The sequence below is a fragment of the Equus quagga genome, chromosome 20 (assembly GCF_021613505.1).
Source record: "Equus quagga isolate Etosha38 chromosome 20, UCLA_HA_Equagga_1.0, whole genome shotgun sequence".
Lineage (NCBI taxonomy): Eukaryota > Metazoa > Chordata > Mammalia > Perissodactyla > Equidae > Equus > Equus quagga.
This window is the reverse complement of record NC_060286.1, coordinates 4,225,592-4,247,763: the sequence shown is the minus strand read 5'-3', so window position 1 is coordinate 4,247,763 and position 22,172 is coordinate 4,225,592. Positions and strand designations below refer to the sequence as shown.

Sequence of the window (22,172 nt, the reverse complement as noted above, 5' to 3'; positions counted from 1 at the left end):
ATGAGACTGAAATAAGATTAAATGATACTCTCTACACATAGAATGGCTTTTAAATTTTGACCTGAATTCATTTATTAATGATTTTCAATATAATAATACAGGAAAAAAAGCAATATTATACCTAAGTTTATCTTCAAAAATTTGGCTGCAGACATTAAGTGATCACAAAACACTACGCTCATCTTCTGAAGGTATACCCCCGCTCTTAACATGCCTACTGACATCTTAAGCAAAATGTTACTGTGGCATATTAATAAGCTTACCAGAAAAGTAACTCTAGAGCAGAGATAAACACCTTAAATAGAATTATGCAGATTCTTTATTAGTCAATAGGATAGTTCTGATTAAGAACAGATTAATATTTAAACAATTTTCGTTCGCTTTCATTGGCTGTTTTTTCAAGAGACTGACAGTTGTTCCTACTGTGGTCTCTGGTATTCTGTAACAATATACTGTACTAGGAGCTTAGTACTCAGTTTGAAAGAGCAAATGGCTTTTTATCTTGCAAGACATCTACAATCCATTGGGAGTGGCTGCCTGCAGCTTTGCACTGAGGAGGAGCCTGAGCCAGTATTCAGGAAGGCTCAGTGGAGAAAGAGAGCTGTGACTGATTAGCCATGTCTGCCACAGGGGCAGGAAGGAACATGTGTGGCAGGATGACCCAGGACTAGTCCAAAACAAGCCTAAAGTGAATCACTGTTTTGTGCTCTAACGTAAAACATAGAACATATACTCTAACACGAGTAAAATCAAATGGTGACAAAATTGGAGACTTAGTCTTCCAAATGGTCTTTCCAACTATGTCAGACCAAAAACATTAAACAAGAGCATTTTCATAATTAAATCATTCACTGATTTTTCACTCATAGGTTATATGCATACACATTAAAAATGAAAGACTATGATTTAATTTATGTTACTATTGTATAAGTCCCATTTAAACATGGGACAATTACAGTAATAATGATCCATATGTTACCGGAGCAGGAGCTTTAGAATTCCAGATGTAATAGTCAGAAGAAATTAGTTTCCGGTCTAAAAAAAAAAAAAAAAGAAATGATAAGACTGTATTTATCTTAACAAAAATTCAGTGAGAGTAAAGTCATGATATTTTAAAATTGTGGAACACAATTACTTCAAAGAAGGCATAGTACTCTGAAATACTGATTTTAATTTGACTTTATCAAGAGATCATTATAATTTTTACTACTTAAAATACGGGTTCATTAAATATTTAAATAATCAGTCTTGGAGCTTATTTATGCCAAAATCCCTCATTTATGCCAAATCTGTCAATTTTTTCTCATATTTCCCCTAAATTCTGTTTTTTATGGACCACCACTTTGACTACAAAGACAGTAATTTTTTTATTGGTTTCCCTTCTGTAACCTCTTCACCAGCTCCTGATTCTGATCTTGCTATTCTTTTTCTTTTTTTTTCAAAGATTTTATTTTTTTCTTTTTCTTCCCAAAGCCAGTACATAGTTGTGTATTTTTAGTTGTGGGTCCTTCTAGTTGTGGCATGTGGGATGCCGCCTCAACATGGCTTGATGAGCGGTGCCAGGTCCGCACCCAGGATTCAAACTGGCGAAACCCTGGGCCACCGAAGCAGAGTGCAGGAACTTAACCACTCGGCCACTGGGCCAGGCCCTCATCTTGCTATTCTTTACCCACTCAAAGTTTCAGAGACAGAAAACATCCAACTTTCTAATAACATTTTAAAAAACATTTGCTTTGGTGGTTTCTTATAGTTCTGATTAAATTCAGGCTTTTTGTTTTAATAGCTTTGTAGCTTTGGACAAACGACGACCTCTTTGAACTAAAGTTTTCTGATATGTAAAATTGAGACCATAATGATCATTTGGAGCTAGCTGTATGTAAACTCTTATTATTACACACATCACTAGCCTTTTCTACCATTCTTCATAATGCAAAGGATAAAGGCAGGATATATTACTTTGTTGCCTTTTTTCTTTTTTTTCAGTTTGAGAACCTAGTAACATGGAGAGGCAACACAGCATACTGGTCAACTGAGCAGAATCCAGACTGCTTGGGTCTGATTCCCAGCTCTGTCGTTTACCAGCTATGTGACCCTAATCTCTCTGTCACATCAGCATCCTCATCTGTAAGATGGAGATGACGACACTTACGTAGGGTGTTGTGAGGATTAATGAGCTAACACACATAAAATACTTACAATTGTGCCTGGCCCATAGCAGTAAATCTTAGCTATTCTTATTTAAATTAACATTTTTATCAGCATTACTAAACTATTTTCAGAACTAAATGATATACTGAGAATATAGATTTAATTGTCAAGATAACAGCAAAATAAAGGTTTTACATAGTTGCACAAAGTGTTACTCATGTCCTGAAACAAACGGAGGAAGGAAATAAAAGATTGGTCATATTTATCCATTTAAAATGACCTCTTTCATTTGACATATTTTATATTGAGAAGCCAGTATACTACTGAAATGTCCCATCCTGTATTATGCTTTCTGAGAATTACTACAATATGTTTAATAGTTAATATTAATAGTTAATATTAATAAGATACTTAAAATATTTTAGACATTATCTAAAGACACAACATATTCCCCACAATCGAAAATATTGTGGTTTGTCCAAACCGACATAAGACTCTCCCATATATAAGCATTTCTTTTAAGAAGCAACCGAAAGACGATGTCAGAGAAAACACAGGGAAAGCCTAGGGAGGTAAAGAATACAGCTTATTCTGGTTACATTAAACAGAATTTATTATTGCCATTCACAAGTGATTGCTTAGAATTCAGTATTCTTTTGAAACTTTCAAATACAAAATCCAGCCCTAGCCTACCTATTTTAGTTTAATCCTTAGTTTTAATCCTAATCCTTAGTTTAAGAAATATTTATCTAAATATAATAGCTTTATTCTCTTTAATATATAAGGCAAAAGATTTCTACTTATGTTAGCTAACTCTACACCTCATTCTAGCTACTTTTCTGTTCTATGCCACAGATATATATTTGATCTGAATTAAATAATTCTGAATTCATTTATTAGTTGCTTTTTATCTCCCTATGTTTTCATATACTCTACATATTTTCACAACCAACAAACTCACTGAAGGCAGGAAATCTTCTTTCCATTGCCCTCCTTTCATAAAATAGAGAGAGTGCTAAATAATGCTCATTGGCTACAACATTTACTAAAAACATTTAAAATTTAATAGTAATTATACCGAACACTTCCTGAGTCCATGCCACAAGCTAAGCATCATGCTAAGTGCTTAGGTAATATAATTTTATTTAAACCTCATAACAATCCTGAGGTAAATAATACTATTATTTCCATTTTATAGATGAGGAAACTAAAACTTTGAGACGTTCACTAGCTTGTCCAGTTACACAGCTAATAAACTATAAACTGTCCAAACCAGACCCAACCCCTTGTCTGCCCAACACCAAAGCCCCTGGGAACAATCTCTGAATCAGAGAGTTTATTATAACTACAGCAAAACCAAATCCAACTTTATCCTAAAGCCCACCTCTGTGCCTATCTTTGCTCGTCCAGACTGTTTCACAAACAGAAGGCAGAGGGCAAAGCAAAGTACACAAACCGTCACACAGGACGGGATCAGGCCAGACTTTTTATAAAGTGGGATTATTCTCCGATCTCTTTCTATTACATTTTACCTTAGGGAATAATTACATAATATTATTTTAATTCCCTCACATTAGTTTGAATCTGTAAAACTTACTTGTACTTATTTTTGGTTTTCCTGATGCAAAAACTTGAACTGAATGCTGATCTGCATAACATCCAGTGAGTGTGTAATCTAAGATCCTAAAATGAAGCTAAAAAAGAAGAGAATGTAAGAAATTGAGGTGATTATTTGGTAAAAATGATAGTCACATTTTTTTCCTTGACACAATTTTAGGAATTTTATTTCACACAGTTCACAAAATAAAAATCACAAACATTAAACTTGAATATGGTGTGTGTGTGTTTGTGCATACGCACACATATACACACTTTTTCTCCTTTGCACTAGGGCCATTTCTTTGTAAGGCTGCCATTATGAAGTCCTTAACACATATCAAGTGCTTCACTAATATGAACTCTAATCCATACCGCAAGGCACCCCTATTTACAAATGAGGGAACTGAGGTTCAGAGATGGAAGCAATTAGCATCTCAGCATGTAAGTAGGAGACCCAGCATTTGAACCCAGACCCAACTGATCACAAGAGCTGGTGCTCCTTCCCCTACGGGGCCTGATGTTCTGTATATTCTCTTCATCTCTAAGGCTATGTGGTTGTGATATATTTCAGATCATAATACTTTCTTTAACAGAAATACATACACTTTCTAGCAAAACACAAGAATGCAATTACTAAAACAGAAACACCAGTTTATCTGGTGTTTGGAAAGTATGAGATGCTCTACTTAATTTTTCAGAAAAGTAAAATTTAACTTTTACAGAACTAACCTTAAAAATCACCCCTTCTCTCACCTAAAAAAACCTTCCTAAAATGTAATCCATACTTCCTGCACTTAATTGATAATGTGGCGTCATCAGTATAAATGCCAATTACTACACTGCTATAACAGAGAGGGCGATTAGTAGCTTCTCTGAAGGCAAAGCACTGGGGTGTCTCTGGGTCACACTGATATTCACATGAACAATGAAAGGTGTATGTCTTAAGGAGCTCCAGTCTCCTTTTACTGTGGTTCTCCTCATCTTTGCTGCTAAAGGCTCCCGAATTTGCAATATCCTAGTATCTTTTCTGTACTTTTTTCTTCTATCTCCCTACCCCGCAAGTTTCTCCCATTTCCTAACTTTCTCCTTTAGATTGCCAAACTAACTGATCACGTGCGTAGAATGTAATTTTTAGATCTTCTCAGCAGTACTTTTCCTGTTGCAATTCAAATGATCTTTAATAGTAAAGGGCTTTTGCTTGCTTCTTTGGTATAATTCTGGATGCTGGAAGTTATGACAAGGTTGATTTCCATGTAAATAGATGATATAAAAATAAACCTATTTAATTAACACAAATCTGTGTTACATGCTTTCAATGAGACTATAACTGGTTAGGTGACAGAAACAAAGCTTGTGGACATAGTTGAAGACAAGATAGAAGAAATGAATATCACTAGTATACTTCTGACTTCGCTACCATTTCCCCTAATTGCTTTTAAAAAAATGTTAGTAATATATTTTATATAACCCAATATATCCAAATTACTAGCGTTTATTATTTTTTATTGAAGATTAGTTGACATACAATATTGGATTAGTTTCAGGTGTACAACATAATGCTTTGACATTTATATACATTATAAAACGATCAGCCTGATAAGACTAATAACCATCTACCATCATACAGTTATTACAATATTGTTGACTATATTCCCTATGCTGTACATGACATCCGCAAGACTTATTTATTTTATGGCTGGAAGTGTGTATCTCTTAATCCCCTTCATCTATTTTGCCCTTCCCTCCACCCCACCTCCTCTGGCAACCACTAATTTGTTCTCTGTATCTATGAATCTGTTTCTGTTTTGTTTTTTTTAGATTCCACATATAATGAAATCATACAGTATTCTTTTTTCTTTGTCTGACTTTATATATATATATATATATATATATGTCATATCTTCTTAATCCATTTATCTACTGATGGACACTTAGGTGAATCCATATCTTGGTTATTGTAAATAATGCTGCAATGAACATACGGGTGCATATATCTTTTCAAATTAGTGTTTTCATTTTCTTTTGATAAATTCCCAGAAGTGGAACTCTTGTGTACAGATTTCAATATTTCTTCTTTAATATCACTCTATTTAGCTTTTCCCGCTAACTTTTTGATCACCCCTTCAATTTCCCTCATTGGTTCTTCTGTATCTATCTCCTATTTTATCTTTATCTGATCTTATTCATTTCCACTGCCTCAAATATTTCTTCTCCATGGATAACTCCTAAATCCTTAATCACAGTTAAGCTCTCTCTTGAAAGTCAGGCTTCAGGTTTTCAGCTACTTATTGGACACGTACATTGGGATATGTTGCTATCACCAGCAACAAACATGATATGAAGCCTACTCTCTCTCAACTTACTTTCTCCATAGCTGTACTTCCTTCTAACTATATTCATCCATTCATCAATTATTTGCGGAAAGGTACTACACTAGATGTTAGTGATAAAACAATGAATGAAACATCAGCATCATGGAGGAGTGAGCTCTTCCCTTAGACTCTCCCCACTACGATACAATGAAAAGGACACTCATAAACCAACAGAGGATATTCACACAACACAAAACACGTCTGAGAGACCCACACAGCCATACATCTGAAGTTTTATGTGCTGGACAGCCTGGAAGAAGTAGATGGAGGTAAGGGGATCTCCTCTCCCTCCCAAATGGCAGCAACCCAGGGCATGGGACCGTGCACAGCTCAGAGAAAAGATGGGGGAGGGGAGGCCCTCCACAGGAACACTTTTGCTCTCCAAGTTCCCTCTCAGCTCATGGGAAAGCCCCACACAGAGGTGGCTCAGCTACCGCAGGGGTGTCTTCATCAAGCCAGCACCCCAGGAAAGCAGATAGTGAGGGCAGAGCGAGAATGCCCCCTGGATCACACAGGCAAAAGAAAGCACCCCTCCCCCTGCCCAGCGCTCCAGCTTAGCCAGTTGGCCAGAGCGCCCACATATAAGTTAGAAAAGCAGCAGCTGTGAGCGCGCCAACCAGCAATCACAGAAAAGCACAGACACCAGGGGTCACAGCCAGCTCAGAATACACATTTTTTGACCCCCTACCCAGTGGTGGCAGATGGAAGCTGCGACCAGATGCTAGCTACACAAAGTCACAAATCCATGCCATGAAATAGTATGAATAAATATATTAATACTCCAGACCAGAAGGAAAATGACAGCACTGAGAAGTCAATCCTGAAGGCACAGAAATTTATAATCTCAATGACAGAGAATTCAAAATAGCTACCATAAAAACTCAGTGAGTTACAAGACAATACAGATAGTTCAATGAAATCAGGAACAGAATTAATGAACAGAGGGAATTCTTCAGAAAACAGATTGAAACTATAAATAAAAACCAATCAAATGTTAGAGATGAAAAACATAATGGATGAGATACAGAAAAATCTGGACTCCCTGAATAACAGAGCTGATATTGTGGAGAACAGAATTAGCAGTCTGGAGGACAGAAATATAGAAATGCTTCAGATGGAGGAGAGACAGACTAAAAAGAAATGAAGAAATTCTCCGAGAAGTATCTGACTCAATTAGGAAATGCAACATATGGAGTACAGGTAAGCCAGAGGGAGAAGAGAAGAAGCATGGAGCAGAAAGCCTGTTCAAAGAAATAATAGCTGAGAACTTCCTAAATCTGGGGAAGGAGCTGGAAATACAAGTAAAAGAAGCTAATAGAACTCCTAATTATATCAATGTAAAAAGGCCTTCTCCAAGGCATATAGTAGTAAAACTGGCAAAAGTTAATGACAAACAAAAAATATTAAGGGCAGCAAGGCAGAAGAAAATAACTTACAAAGCAACCCCTATCAGGCTTTCAACGGATTTCTCAGCAGAAACCTTACAGGCTAGGAGAGAGTGGAAAGATATATTCAAAATTCTGAAAGAAAAAACCTTTCAGCCAAGAATACTCTATCTCGCAAAAATATACTTCAGATATGATGGAGAAATGAAAATTTTCCAAGATAAACAAAAGTTAAGGGCATCACCACAAGATCTCCACCCCCGCCACCAGAAATGCTCAAGAAGGCCCTCATACCTGAAAAAAAAAAAAGAAGCAAGGGTCTACAAAGCCTTGAGCAAGGAGATAAATAGGCAGGCAAAAATCAGAAAATTGCAGCTCTCTATCAGAACAGACTAGCAAACACTTAATTATAACATTAAAGATAAAGGGAAAGAAAACATCAAAAATGAATATAATCTCATCATTTTAACCACAAACTTACAACACAAGATGGAATAAATTGTGACAACAATAACTTAGAAGGGGAAGAGGAAATGGATGGAATAGGCTTAGTCTAAGGAAATAAGCTATGAGAAAATGGATTATCTCATCTACAAGATTTTTTATACAAACGTCATGGTAACCACTAAATAAATAATCAGAACAGAGACACAAATAATAGAGAAAACTATCATAGAGAACTACCAAACAGAATTAGTAGTCTGAAATACATGGGACAAGAAACAAGAGAAATACAGAACTGGAAAATGAGTGATAAAATGGCGGCATTAAGCCCTCATATATCACTAATCGCTTTAAATGTAAATGGATTGAATTCTCCAATCAAAAGACACAGAGTGGTGGGATGGACTAAAAAACAAACCCAACAATATGCTGTCTCCAGGAAACACATCTCAGCTCTAAAGACAAACACAGGCTCAGAAAGAAGGGATGGAAGACGATACTCCAGGCTAATGGTAAACAAAAGAAAGCAGACGTTGCCATACTTATATCAGACAAAGCAAACTTCAAGATAAAACAGGCAATGAGAGACAAAGAGGGGCAGTATATAATAATAAAAGGGACACTCCACTAAAAAGATGTAATACTTATCAATATACATGCACCCAACACAGGAGCACCAAAGTACCGAAAGCAACAATTAACAAACCTAAAAGGAGACATTAACAACAACATAATAACAGTAGAGGAATTTACCATTTCACTTCCATCAATGGATAGATCATCCAACAGAAAGTCAAGAAGTAAATAATGGATTTAAATGAAAAACTAGACCAGACAGACTTCATATATATATACACAGAATATTCCATCCAAAAACAGCACTATACACATTCTTCTCAAGTACACATGGAACATTCTCAATGACAGACCATATGCTGGCAAACAAGGGAAGCTTCAATAAATTTAAGAAGGTTGAAATCATATCAAGCATCTTTACTGACCATAATGTTATGAAACTAGAAATCAATTACAAGAGAACAGCTGGGAAAGTGACAAATACGTGGAGACTAAACAACATGCTACCGAACAACCAATGGATCATTGAAGAAATTACAGGAGAAATCAGAAAATATCCGGAGACAAATGAAAATACACCATACCAACTCATATGGGAGGTAGCAAAAGTGGTCCTAAGAGGGAAATTCATAGCAACACAGGCCCACCTTAACAAACAAGAAAAATCTCAAATAAGCAATCTTAAACTACACCTAACTGAATTAGAAAAAGAACAAACAAAACCCAAAGTCAGGAGGAGGGAAATAATAAAAATTAGAGCAGAAACAAATGAAATGGAAACCAATAAAACAGTAGAAAGGATCAATGAAGCAAACAGCTAGTACTTTGAGAAGATAAACAAAATTGACCAACTCTTAGCCAGACTTACTATGAAAAAAAGAGAGAAGGCTCAAATAAATAAAATTAGAAATGAAACAGGAGAGGCTGGCCCCATGGCTGAGTGGTTAAGTTCACATGCTCTGCTTCGGTGGCCCAAGGTTTGGCCAGTTCAGATACTGGACGTGGACATGGCTCATCAGGCCATGTTGAGGCGGCATCCCACATGCCACAAATAGAATATACAACTATGTACTGGGGGGATTTGGGGAGAAAAAGCAAAAAAAAAAAAAAAAGATTGGCAACAGTTGTTAGCTCAGGTGCCAATCTTTAAAAAAAAAAAAAAATGAAATGAAAGAGGAGAGATTACAATGGATACTACAGAAATACAAAAGATTATAAGAGAATACTATGAAAAACTATATGCCAACAAATTGGACAATCTAGAAGAAATAGATAAATTCTTAGACTCATACAATCTCTAAAAACTGAATCAAGAAGAAATAGAGAATCTGAATATACCAATCACAAAGAGATTCAAACAGTAATCAAAAATCTTCCAAAAAGAGTCTAAGACCAGATGGTTTCTCTGGAGAATTCTACCAAACATTCAAAGAAAATGTAATACCTATCCCTCTCAAACTATTCCAAAAAGTTGAAGAAGATCGAACACTTCCTAACACATTTTACAAGGCCAACATTACCCTGATCCCAAAGCTAGATGAGGACAACACAAAGAAGGAAAATTACAGGCCAATATTGCTGACGAACATAGATGTAAAAACCCTCAACAAAATATTGTCAAACTGAATAAAGCAATACACAAAAAGATCATACACCATGATCAAGTGGGATTTATATCAGGGACACAGGAATGGTTCAACATCTGCAAACCAATTAATGTGACATACCACATTAACAAAATGAGGAATAAAAACAACATGATCATCTCAATAGATGCAAAGAAAGCATGTGACAAGATCCAATATCCATTTATGATAAAAATATCAATAAAATGGGTATAGAAGGAAAGTACCTCAACATACAAAAGGCCATATAGGACAAACCCATAGCCAACATCACACTCAATGGGGAAAAACTGAAAGCCATCCCTTTCAGAACAGGAACAAGACAAGGGTGCCCACTCTTATTCAACACAGTACTGGAGGTTTTGGCCAGAGCAATTAGGCAAGAAAAATAAATAAAAGGAATTGAAATAGGCAATGAAGAAGTGAAACTCTTGCTGTTTGCAAACAATATGATTTTATGTATAGAAAATGCTAAAGAATCCCTCAGAAAACTATGAGAAATAATAACTACAGCAAAGTTGCAGGGTACAAAATCAACTTACAAAAATCAATGGTATTTTGATACTGTAATAATGAACTAACATAGAGAACTCAAGAATATAATCGCATTTACAATCGAAAGAAAAAGAATAAAATATCTAGGAATAAATTTAACCAAGGAGGTGAAAGACCTATACAATGAAAACTGTAAGACATTATTGAAAGAAATCAATGACACTGAGAAATGGAAAGATATTCGATGCACATGGATTGGAAGAATAAATGTAGTTAAAATGTCCATGCTACCTAAAGCAATCTGCAGATTCAATGCAATCTCAATCAGAACCCCAATGATATTCTTTATGGAAATAGAACAAAGAATCCTAAAAATTCATATGGGGGGAACAAAGGACCCTGAATAGCTAAAGCAATCCTGAGAAAAAAGAACAAAGTCAGAGGCAACACAATCTCTGATTTCAAAATACACTACAAAGGTGTAGTAATCAAAACAGCACAGTAGTGGTAGAAAAACAGACACACAGATCAATGGAACCGAACTGAAAGCCTGGAAATAAAACCACACATCTACAGACAGCTAATCTTCAACAAAGGAGCTAAGAACATACAATGGAGAAAGGAAAGCCTCTTCAATAAATGGTGTTGGGAAAACTGGACAGCCACATGCAAAAGAATGAAAGGAAACCATTATGTTTCACCATACACAAAAATTAACTCAAAATGGATTAAAGACTTGAAGGTAAGACATGAAACCATAAAACTCCTAGAAGAAAATATAGGCAGTACACTCTTTGACATCAGTCTTAGAAGGATCTTTTCAAATACCATGTCTACTTGGGCAAGGGAAACATAAGAAAAAATTAACAAGTGGGGCTTCATCATGAACAAAATGAAAAGACAACCTATTTGCAAATCATATATCTGACAAGGGATTAATCTCCAAAATATATAAAGCATTCACACAACTCAACAACAAAAAAACAAACTCGATCAAAAAATGGGCAGAGGATATGAACAGACATTCTTCCAAAGAAGATACACAGATGGCCAATGGGTACATGAAAAGATGTTCAATATCACCAACCATCAGGGAATGCAAGTCAAAACTACACTAAGATATCACCTTACACCCATTAGAATGACTATAATCACGAAGACAAAAAATAGCAAATGTTAGAGAGGATGTAGAGAAAAGGGAACCCTCATACACTGCTGGTGGGAATGCAAACTGGTGCAGCCACTATGGAAAACAGCATGGAGATTTCTCAAAAAATTAAAAATAAAAATACCATACAACCCAGCTATCCCACTACTGAGTATTTATCCAAAGAAGCTGAAATCAACAATCCAAAGAGACTTACGCACCCCTATGTTCACTGCAGCATTATTCACAATAGTCAAGACATGGAAGCAACCCAAGCACCCATTGACTGATGGTTGGATAAAGAAGACATGGTACATATATACAATGGAATACTACTCAGCCAGGAAAAAAGACAAAATAGTCCCATTTGCGACTACATGGATGGACCTTGAGAGTATTATGTTAAGCAAAATCAGCCAGACAGAGAAAAACAAACACTATATGATTTCACTCATATGTGTAAGATAAACTAACACACGGAAAAAAAGAACAGTTGAGTGGTTACCAGAGGCAAGGGGTTTGGGGGGGATGGGCACAAGGGGTGAAGGGGCACATTTATATGGTGACTTACAAATAATAACGTATAACTGAAATTTCACAATGTTATAAACTATATGACCTTGATAAAATAATAAAGAAAAAAACAAGAAAGAATTAGATTCATAGGGTCTCTGTCCTCTTGTAGGTTCAAGTCTGAGTTAAGGTATTTTTTTAAATAAACCATCTTTGACTTAAAACTATTTCTTGTCTCTATATTTAACTAGTGACCAATGCCTTACCTTTTTTTTCTTAAGATTGGCACCTGAGCTAACAACTATTGCCAGTCTTATTTTTTCTTCTTCTTCTCCCCAAATCCCCCAAGCACATAGCTGTATATTCTAGTTGTAGGTCCTTCTGGTTCTACTATGTGGGATGCCATGTCAGCACGGCTTGATGACTGGTGCTAGGTCTGCGATCAGGATTGGAACCCGCGAAACCCTGGGCTGCCGAAGCGGAGCACATGAATTTAACCTCTCGGCCATGGGGCCAGCCTCGAGGCCTTACCTTTATCACAGCTCTTACAGCAGTCTCTTCCATTCTCTCTCTTCTTTTCTCATTCTGTGCTACTATACTAGCTCAGCATCATTATCTTTTTACCTTTCATGTGGAATACCAATATAGCTAAAAAGTAGTTTGGTTTTTTGTCTCAAGTTTTTTTTCCACTCACCTTCCTCACATCTATTCCAGATTGATCTTCACCAAGTATTACTTTGTGAAAGACCACTCTCATAGTCAAAAAAAGTATAACATTTTCTAACAAAGGAATAAAAGTCAGATTCAAACCCTCTACGATCCAGACCTAAATCCCTTATTGTTTCTAGCACTGGTTCCTAACCATGCCTTGTTATCTTTCATTCCTGTGATTAGGTCATTTCTTTACCTATACAAATGTTAGTCAATCTTCAAGGCTTCATGTTCATGCTTATCTGGGCCTCAGAGTTTTGTTTAAACTCCATCTCTACTGCAAAGTTTTCCTTGGCCACTGTGGTCAGAAGTGCTCATTCTTTCCTTGAAACACCAAAAGTTGTTAGCACTGATCAATTACTGACATGTATCATTGAAAAATCTCTGGAGGGCAAGACTATATTTTATATTTTTTGTATGTAAATCTCAAATACGACAACTAAGAACTGTGTAGAACTAGGTTAAGTTGAGGTGTTTATGTTATACTTCACTGTTTCTCCTTAAAATTTTTAAAGTATTAAGTGAAATAGAAGGTGACTAATACCAAGCAAAAAGAATCTCGCAAAACTCTAAACAAGAACTTAGCATAAACAAAAAGAACAGAATCCCCTCCCCTCCAAAAAAGGCTAGAAAACATTAAAAATCAATTACATATGTATAATTTAGAAACAAAAGAAAGTTTTCTAGTATAGTGAGCCATAAAAATGTATTTACCTTTAAATATGCTGTACCTCCAATGCAAATCTGGTCAAACGGCTGCTTCTCATGACCCTTGGCTCCAAAAGTTACAGTTCCAGAAAGACCAATTTCCATTGATTTTGGGAACTTCTGTCCTAAAAACACAAGTACAGCAATCAAGTATCCTAAATTAAGTAGATTCTATAGCAAATAAATGAAAAAAAGTCAATAAACAAAACCTAGCTCACCGATAATCCAGATCAATAAGCTTTTCTCTCGAAATACTTCGAGCTGGCCAAAACTAACTTTGTATTCCACATGTGTGATTGGACCTCTTTAAAACAGAAAAGGACACGACAGAGAGAAAAAATGATCACAGATATAACAGTGTTAAGAGATCTAAGTCAAATCTTGCTACTGTTACTTAACACAAGGACAGCATAAAAGCAGACCTGTGTTCAAGTCTGCAGAATAGAGTAGAACAAATAATGAATATTACATCTCAAAAAACACCAGAAACACAATAAACATTTTTCATGATGATATACATTTCATTACTAATTCCAAAGACAATATAAAATCATATAGAATGTGTTAATGCAACTACATGGATTGATATAACATTAAAACTATGATTTTACTATAGATTTAGGTTTTGAAAAGAAGTATGGTGTAGAACAAACTTAAAAGTAGAACTGATGAGGAAGTAATCTGTGACATTACTGGCTTAATTCACCAGGTAGTTGACAGCTGCGCTTGACTTGCATGTAGAGTAGAGAAATTACCAGAAATAATGAAATAATCCCTGAGGAAGCTATGTTGGCTTAAGTTTATATTTACTATCAAGTTTATCCAGAAAAATAAAGACACATTTAAAGGTAAAGAGATTATTTTTATGACTATGTTTTGGTTCAGAATCAATATTCATTTGAATAACATAAAACCTTTAGATCTTATATAAATAAATATACAAAAAATATATATTTATATATATTAAAATATATAAATAAAACAAAATTTATTGTAGGGCAGTGGGAATGTACTAAGGCAGGCAGAAATCATGGCATATGTTACTTTACTCTTACCTATTGTAAAATGGTATATGGGCTTCACAGAATTCAAAATTATTTTTCACACTCTCATGAAGTTTTAAATTAACTGTTATTTTTAGTTGTACTTCTTCCTCTTTCATTTGATAAAAACCCAAAATCGGTGGGACAGGGACCTGGAAACAAACACAAACAAATTTTTATATAATTCTCAGGTTAATGAATCTAAAATATCAATGGTGATTGAGGAAAAAAGCCTTGCAGTAATATAGTCATTATATACAGATGTCTTTAATGATTAACAACCCCAAGTTGTTTTGATAATAGATGATGGAGCTACATTTGTTTTAAGGACAGGAATTCCTCCATCTCTCTGTTTCCAGAGATGAGAAAGGTGCCTTACAAAGGTGTGCAATGCATTTTTTCCTATTCCTGCTCATCTGGGTTCGCCTCCTCCAGGTTCTCTGTGACCTGCAACACGGGATGTGCTATAGACATATCCATCACTAAGCCCTGCCCACAGTTCCTGCTGGCCCATTTGTATCTTGTGACTCCCCCATCCCCAAGCTCTGCAATAGCTTACTCAACTGGTTATCAGTAACTGATTGAAGAAGAAACAATATGCAGGCTGGTGTGACCAATTCACTCTTTCTGGTACATCTGAAGTAAGAAATAGAGAGACTCTACTTATTCAGCATAGGTCCTAGAGCTGTACGTCATGTGCAAGCAGAGAAAGCCAATTGGAACAGACTGAGAAGCAGAGATGAAAGAAACAGTGTAGAGTGATTTTAATTTTTATTTTCTGGTCTAGTCCTAGTACGACCTGGGTGTACTTCTTGTCCTTGAACGGCAATGAAACTGCCTCTCGCATTCTCAGAATAAATACTCCTTACTTAAAGCTAGCTTGAGTAGATTTTTCTAAACTACTGATTCACAATTAGGACAAGAGACAAATGGTATAGTAAAAAAGAGGTTGGGTTTTGGAGTCTGGAAAATGTGGGTTCAAATCTAGGCTCTGCTACTTATTAGTTATAGGACCCTGCACAAGTCATTTAACTTCTCTGAGACTCTCCTCATCCATAAAATGGGGCTAATAATACCTACTTGAAGTGTTCTGAAAGTACTAGAGAAAATATGGGTAAAGTACTTATGACAATGTCTGACACACAACAGTTATGCAATAAGCAATAAATACTACTAATAATATTATGTATTTGTAACCACAGTTGCTGCGATCAGAGGTATTTTAAGTTTATGGTTCAAATCATGACTAAATCATACCAGGATCTACTCCTTCTTAGGGAACATCAAAAAAAGAGTAAATCTCATGACTTCGAAAGCCATTTAATGCTGTCACAGAAGAGGGGTAAAACGTATCCTATTCAAAGAACTGAATCTTCATCTTCATTCATCAATTATTGTCTGGTAAACAACTCATGAAAAGTTTTCATTTAGACCAAAAGTATAAATGATTTGCTTATAAAAGAACTCATAAATATGAAGAATAGTAAAGTCTCAACTTTTCCAAGGTTGCTTACCTGGGAAGTGTAGTAGCATAAGTTGAATGACTCTAAAGGTGGAGTGAATGGAAATTTATAAGGTCCACTAAATGCAGAATCATCCATTGCATCAATGCTACTAGACGTCAGAATGGCAGAGTCAAGAGAAGTCACACAAGGATGAACTAGAATATCCTGAAGTGGAGATCCATTGGTGGGGAGACTCAAGCTGATGGTAACATTCGGCATGATTCCTTCTAAATCACACTGCAATACAAAAAGAAACAGATGTTACCAAGATCTTAGAAGCATACCGCTTCCGGGTGAGGCTTTTCTGAATTTATCTGAGTCAATTTCCACAATGTCATTCACTTTTCTCTCAAGTTATGGGTCTCCTTGTTTTCTGTGTTCTGGTTAATGGTTCTATCATGCTCTCAGACACCTATGCTAGAGACCAGGAGAGCCTTCCTAGAGCCCTCTGCTTACATCTAAAACCCTTAAAAAGCTATTTTAAATCCCTAACTTCTCTCCATTCCTGTTGCAAACACATTTTACAGGCCCTTATTATTTCTGCTATAGCCCTCTAAATGTATCTAAATTTGCTTTCCTCTAATCAATCCATTCTCCATCAGCGTCAGTTACCTTAATGAAAGAAAACTCTAAGTATATTGTATCCATGCTCAAGAGCTTTAAATAGTTCCCCCTCCGTTTTGAATTACTTTTAAAAGTCTTTCATTGTTTGCCTCCCATCTATCTCTTTAATCATTTTCTACCCTGTAACTTAGGCTGGAGACATAGTGGATTCTTGAATTTCCCTGAATAAATCATGTCTTATACCACCATGCTTTTGTATGAGCTAGTCTCCTCCAGCTAGAAACTTCTTTTCTCTTTGTAAACTCAGCTCATTTGATGCTTTGTGTGAAGCCGTACGTTCTGTATCATCATCTCCACAGCTCTACCTCTGCCATGTAGAGAAGCCCAGGATCTTCTTTTCCTCTGTGGTCTGTGGTGGTTTACCAGTAAGAGGTACTCATGAGAGACTTGGAAGGTAGAAGCGAAAGGGAAGCCAGTATTCTTGGAAGGTCACGGAAGCTGAATATGACAGCTTCACAGACCTCTCTGAGCTCCTGCTTTAAGGCTACAGTGGCCAGATGCAGCACTTTCACAGACCTTTCCATGCATTCCTGCTTTGAGGTTGTAACACAGACGTAGCGGCTTCTCAGACTTCTCCGTGAACTCTGGCTTCTCTATCTACCTCCAGTCTCCAGACTGGAGTCATTAGCGGCAATTTCTGGAAGGCTGCAGCCAGAGGATCAGAGACTTTTATTCTCTCAGCTCCTCTCATACTTGAGTAAGCCCTAATTCCTATATTAATATATACATTTTTATATTACATATAATTTTATTCTTTTATATTACATATATTATATGTAACTTATACATATATATTATATTACATATATTAATATATTACACCTTTACTCCCATAAATCTTGTAGCGGTTTCTTTTCTGACCCACCCAGACTCATACATCTTTTGTGTGTGTGTGTGTGTGTGTGTGTGTGTGTGTGTGTGTGTGGTAGGGTAGTCAGGTTCTTCCTTTGTACCTCAACTCTTTTTTTTTTTTTTTTTAAAGATTTTATTTTTTCCTTTTTCTCCCCAAATCCCCCCGGTACATAGTTGTATATTCTTAGTTGTGGGTCCTTCTAGTTGTGGCACGTGGGACGCTGCCTCAGCGTGGCTTGATGAGCAGTGCCATGTCCGCGCCCAGGATCTGAACCAACGAAACACTGGGCCGCCTGCAGCGGAGGGCACGAACCCAACCACTCGGCCACGGGGCCAGCCCCCCTTTGTACCTCAACTCTTAACTTGACATTCACCTCTATTAAAGCACCGAATTAAAACCAGCCAGTTGAGTCATATAAGGCTTACTGGTAAGTTCTGTTTGGCTAGACCCGCACAGTGTTTTAAGTCAGTGGAACTCAGTAGGTATAATGCTTAGCTTCACAGGCAAGCAGCTGGTTCGACTATCACATACACAGTCTGGATCATATAATAACTGCCCACCCCCACCAGTATTTCTCTGTGCCCCTGTTTGTTTCCCTCTTGAAGCTTTAAGTTCTTTGAAAGCAAGAAGTGTTATATTTTTCTTTGTACTTCTAGTGCCTAGCACATTGCTATTGCAAGTGACACAAAAAATGTTTGCTGAATGGATATCTTTTTCTAATTATGGACCCTATCTTTGTTTTCCATTCTAAGATAAATGTTTCAGTTTTTTATGTTTTACCTGCTGCTTGACATATGCGTGAACTCAAAAATATATCTGCTACACAATGTAAGCACTTAGAGAGCAGGCAGGCATTATGAACAGTACCAAGTATAATCAGTGCCTTATAAAGGTCTTTTGGTGTCCGTTACAAGAATGTCCATCACATTTGAAAATAAAAATGCCAAACAGCCTAACTATAAACTTAAAAATATGTGTTTCAACTTTTAAACCATCTGCTAATTCACTCTCTATATGTGAACTAGCAAGAACAAAAGAAAAGTTTCGTTTTTTGACAGATATTTATGGAGATAATAAAAGGGGCAAATATTAATAGCAAATACTGTTAACATTTTTAAACATTCAGCTTATATTTATTAAATTAGCCTCTAACAGTCTAACATTTTAAAGGAATCAGAAATATGCAACCATTAAGGAAACCACCAACAAATTATCCACTCCTGAGGCATTTAATATGCTAGATCACCAACCATTTACTCGGGAATGAGGATATCCATTCTAGAATAAATCTGCCCACCACCCTTTATACCAATCTAACATATGTATAGCTGGACTTGTAACTAGGAATCATAAAAAGAAAAGGGACCTAGGAACTTACCCGATTTTAAAAATGAGAAAAGATTCAAAAATTTGTGTGACTTTCCTAAAGACACACAAAGAATTAGTGGTGGAGTGAGGACTAGAACTTCAGCCTACTAGTTTTTGGTTTGCCAGGTTTCCTACTAGTACTAAGATAAAATGAAGATAACTATTTCCATCTACAACAGGCTTCACAATAAAACTCCTTTAAACATTAAGCTCCTGAAAGTACTTAAAAAAAGTTTGCCTAAGAGTTGTACTATTTACATACAAGCTTAAAGAAATATTTAATACATGGGTTAAGGTACATCCCCATTCTTTTTATTTTTAGAAGAAAGTTTTTTAAAAAAGAAAGTTCTCCATCATGATAATTCGCATCAGACTAGAAATAGAAACCAATCCAAAATTCCCATAAGCAATAAACTAGAGTCGGCCTATCAGTGAGCTGAGACATTTAAACACCAACCATATTAATTAGTAGTCAAGTATACATAACATATTCCCTATTTATTGCCACAGAATGAAAAAAAAGAAGTGGTGAGTTTTCCTACTGCTATTTCACAGAACTTGTGAGAAAAAAGGATTCAACTACTTTAAGACTTATGAATGACATAATTCACAAACACCTCAATTTTGGAGCTATTTACATTAGTTTTTTCTAATGAAGTTAATAACTGGAATGTATTTTTGATCATGATGGAAGTGAGTAAAATAGACACATAAAATCTTAAGTCACTTTTAGGGTTAAAATTAAGGAAAAGAAAGACCCAATTTGTCTGCCAGGATTCTTCTAATTCTCAGTTCTTAAAATCTACTTTTATCTATATCATTTGTACATAGCCAATCGACATTAAGTTTGATATGTAAAAAGTTTTATATTCATAAGTGCAAAGAGTAAAGGAAGATATTAGAAAAATAAAGACATTTGAGAATATTATTAATATGCACTTGTAGAAATTGTACTTGGAGGGTTTTTATTTTTGATCATGTTCAACATGGCACTGATCACTGCTGGCTGTATTGTTATTTCTATTGTCTTTTCCTATTTTCTAACCTTCTCTCTCTCTCATCATTTGATCTACGGGAACCCAATCACCAAGCTGTGAGCCATTCTTAAGTAGCCTGTTGAGAAGTCCACATGGAAAGGAATTGAGGCCTTCCACCAATAACCAGCATTAACTTGCCAGCCATGTGAGTAAGCCACCTTGCAAGTAGATCTTCCAGCCCCAATCAAATCTGTAGGAGACTAAAGCTCCAGCCGAAATCTTGATTTCTTGAGAGATTTCACACTAGAAGCTCCCAGTTAAGCTGCTCCTGAAGTCTTGACCCACCGAAACTAGAAGGGTAAATGTTTACTGTTGGAGGAATGTGGCAATTCATTACACAGCAATATATAACTAATACAATTAGTAAGAAATGCAAAAAGGTAATATCACAAAATTTCACATGAATCTAACATTCAGTGACTGCTGTTTCTAATAAAAATCAAGAATGTCATACAACAATGTAAAACAAAGTTAGCAAATTTTACTTCTCTCCACAGATGTTAAATGGAATGATAAAACAAGTAGCAGAGAAAAATCTCACCTTGCAAGTGACAGCTCCATCAACTTGCCACGTATCTGCTACATCCCGTTTATCATATTGCATGGATTTTACCTTTTCAGTGATTGAAATAGAAACCTGTGGTTTGCCTTTGTATGTTCCAGCTTTCCAGGCTGGCTGTTTTTGTGGATGAGTCACAGAAGCAAAATTAATACTATCCAATGAATTCTGTAAATTGGCATCTAATAAAGTTCCAAATGGACAAGCCTGTAGAAGCAAGTCAGGCAACTGGCTCAATTTTGTATTTAGCTCAGTGTCATTTTTTTGACCTGAATAAAGAAAATCCTGTATTCCAAAAAGAAGTTCAAAGCCTTGTGAAATTCCACTAATGCTAATTAATGGTGGACGAGGGGACAAAGTGTGTTCAACTAGTGGAACACAAGCATATATCAGGCCATTCTTCTGAAAAGCAACAACTGGCCAGAGTTCTTCACCTCCTACTGGGAGTCCATAGATGCATGTTTTATTGATGTGTGAACAGCTATCACGACTTTCCACGAAGTCCTTATCATCATCCAATAATCTAAGTTCGAAGAGTAGTGCTTTAAGAAAGGGATCATCTTCAGGAATAGGCACATAAGTTGCTCCATTGAAGACTTTGGCTCGTTTTTCAACAGTTGGATACCGTCTGCATTATGAAAACAAAAACATCATAAATGATGCTTCCAAGTAAAATAAAAATGGAAGAATTCAAAAACAAAAAACAAACCCAAAACACAAGGCAGACAGTAATATCCACGAAACACACAATAACAAATACATACACACAAAAACCACAACCAAAAAATATTTTATTACATGTTAAATTTCTACTATAGTAACTGTTGCATACTTTGTATATTATTTCAAATGATAAAGTGTCGTTATCTACTTTTGAAAATAATTCAATTTAGTTACTTTTTTAAATAGGTGGAGCACGTGGTTCTAATTCAAAATCCTAGTCTCTTGGTCACTCAGATTCCTGCCTGGTTGGCAAGAAGTGTACATCTGGACACATTTTAGGCATCTTTAAGGACTTTATTTTTCTGACTCCATCTTAGTAGAGTAGATCAAAAGAGGTGGTTCAATTTAACCCTCCACAATCTTGGATTCACTAGTTGAGATGATACAGTGTAAAAGGAAGGTTTTATTCTACTCAACCTATAGTGAATAACAGGTACCCAGAGTCTTCTTGCCAACACTTACAAAATTATGTAGGAGCATTTTAGTAATAAAGGTTTATGGCTATGGCCCTGGAAGATACGATGAGGTAATAAAAAGAATAAAATCTGAATAATCCTTTATGGTTTGCAAACCCTAGGCTGAAAGGTAAGTTACTATTCATCCTTTTTTTGGGGAAACAGAATAGAAGATGCTTTTGCTCATTTACAGAAATGTTAGATTGCATTTTCTTAGTTAAAAAAAAAAAGTACTTTCCCCGCAACTAGAAGGACCCACAACTAAGATATACAACTATGTTG

The 22,172-nt window shown here is 35.9% G+C and overlaps 1 protein-coding gene across 2 annotated transcripts in view; it reads right to left on the bottom strand.

Moving 5' to 3' along the window:
• The window catches only part of AP5M1 (adaptor related protein complex 5 subunit mu 1), a 29,963-nt gene that overhangs the window by 3,521 nt on the left and 4,270 nt on the right, over positions 1-22,172 (bottom strand). The window contains exons 2-8 of one of the 2 annotated variants that reach the window (XM_046647190.1): positions 20,695-21,340; positions 16,281-16,508; positions 14,779-14,918; positions 13,942-14,027; positions 13,730-13,848; positions 3,746-3,842; positions 980-1,035 (exon numbers count right to left, since the gene is read on the bottom strand). In XM_046647190.1, the coding sequence (XP_046503146.1) occupies positions 980-1,035; positions 3,746-3,842; positions 13,730-13,848; positions 13,942-14,027; positions 14,779-14,918; positions 16,281-16,508; positions 20,695-21,340 (1,372 nt within the window). Of the gene's footprint in view, positions 1-47; positions 1,036-3,745; positions 3,843-13,729; positions 13,849-13,941; positions 14,028-14,778; positions 14,919-16,280; positions 16,509-20,694; positions 21,341-22,172 lie in introns of those variants that run through there. The other variant, XM_046647191.1, reaches the window with a different exon arrangement.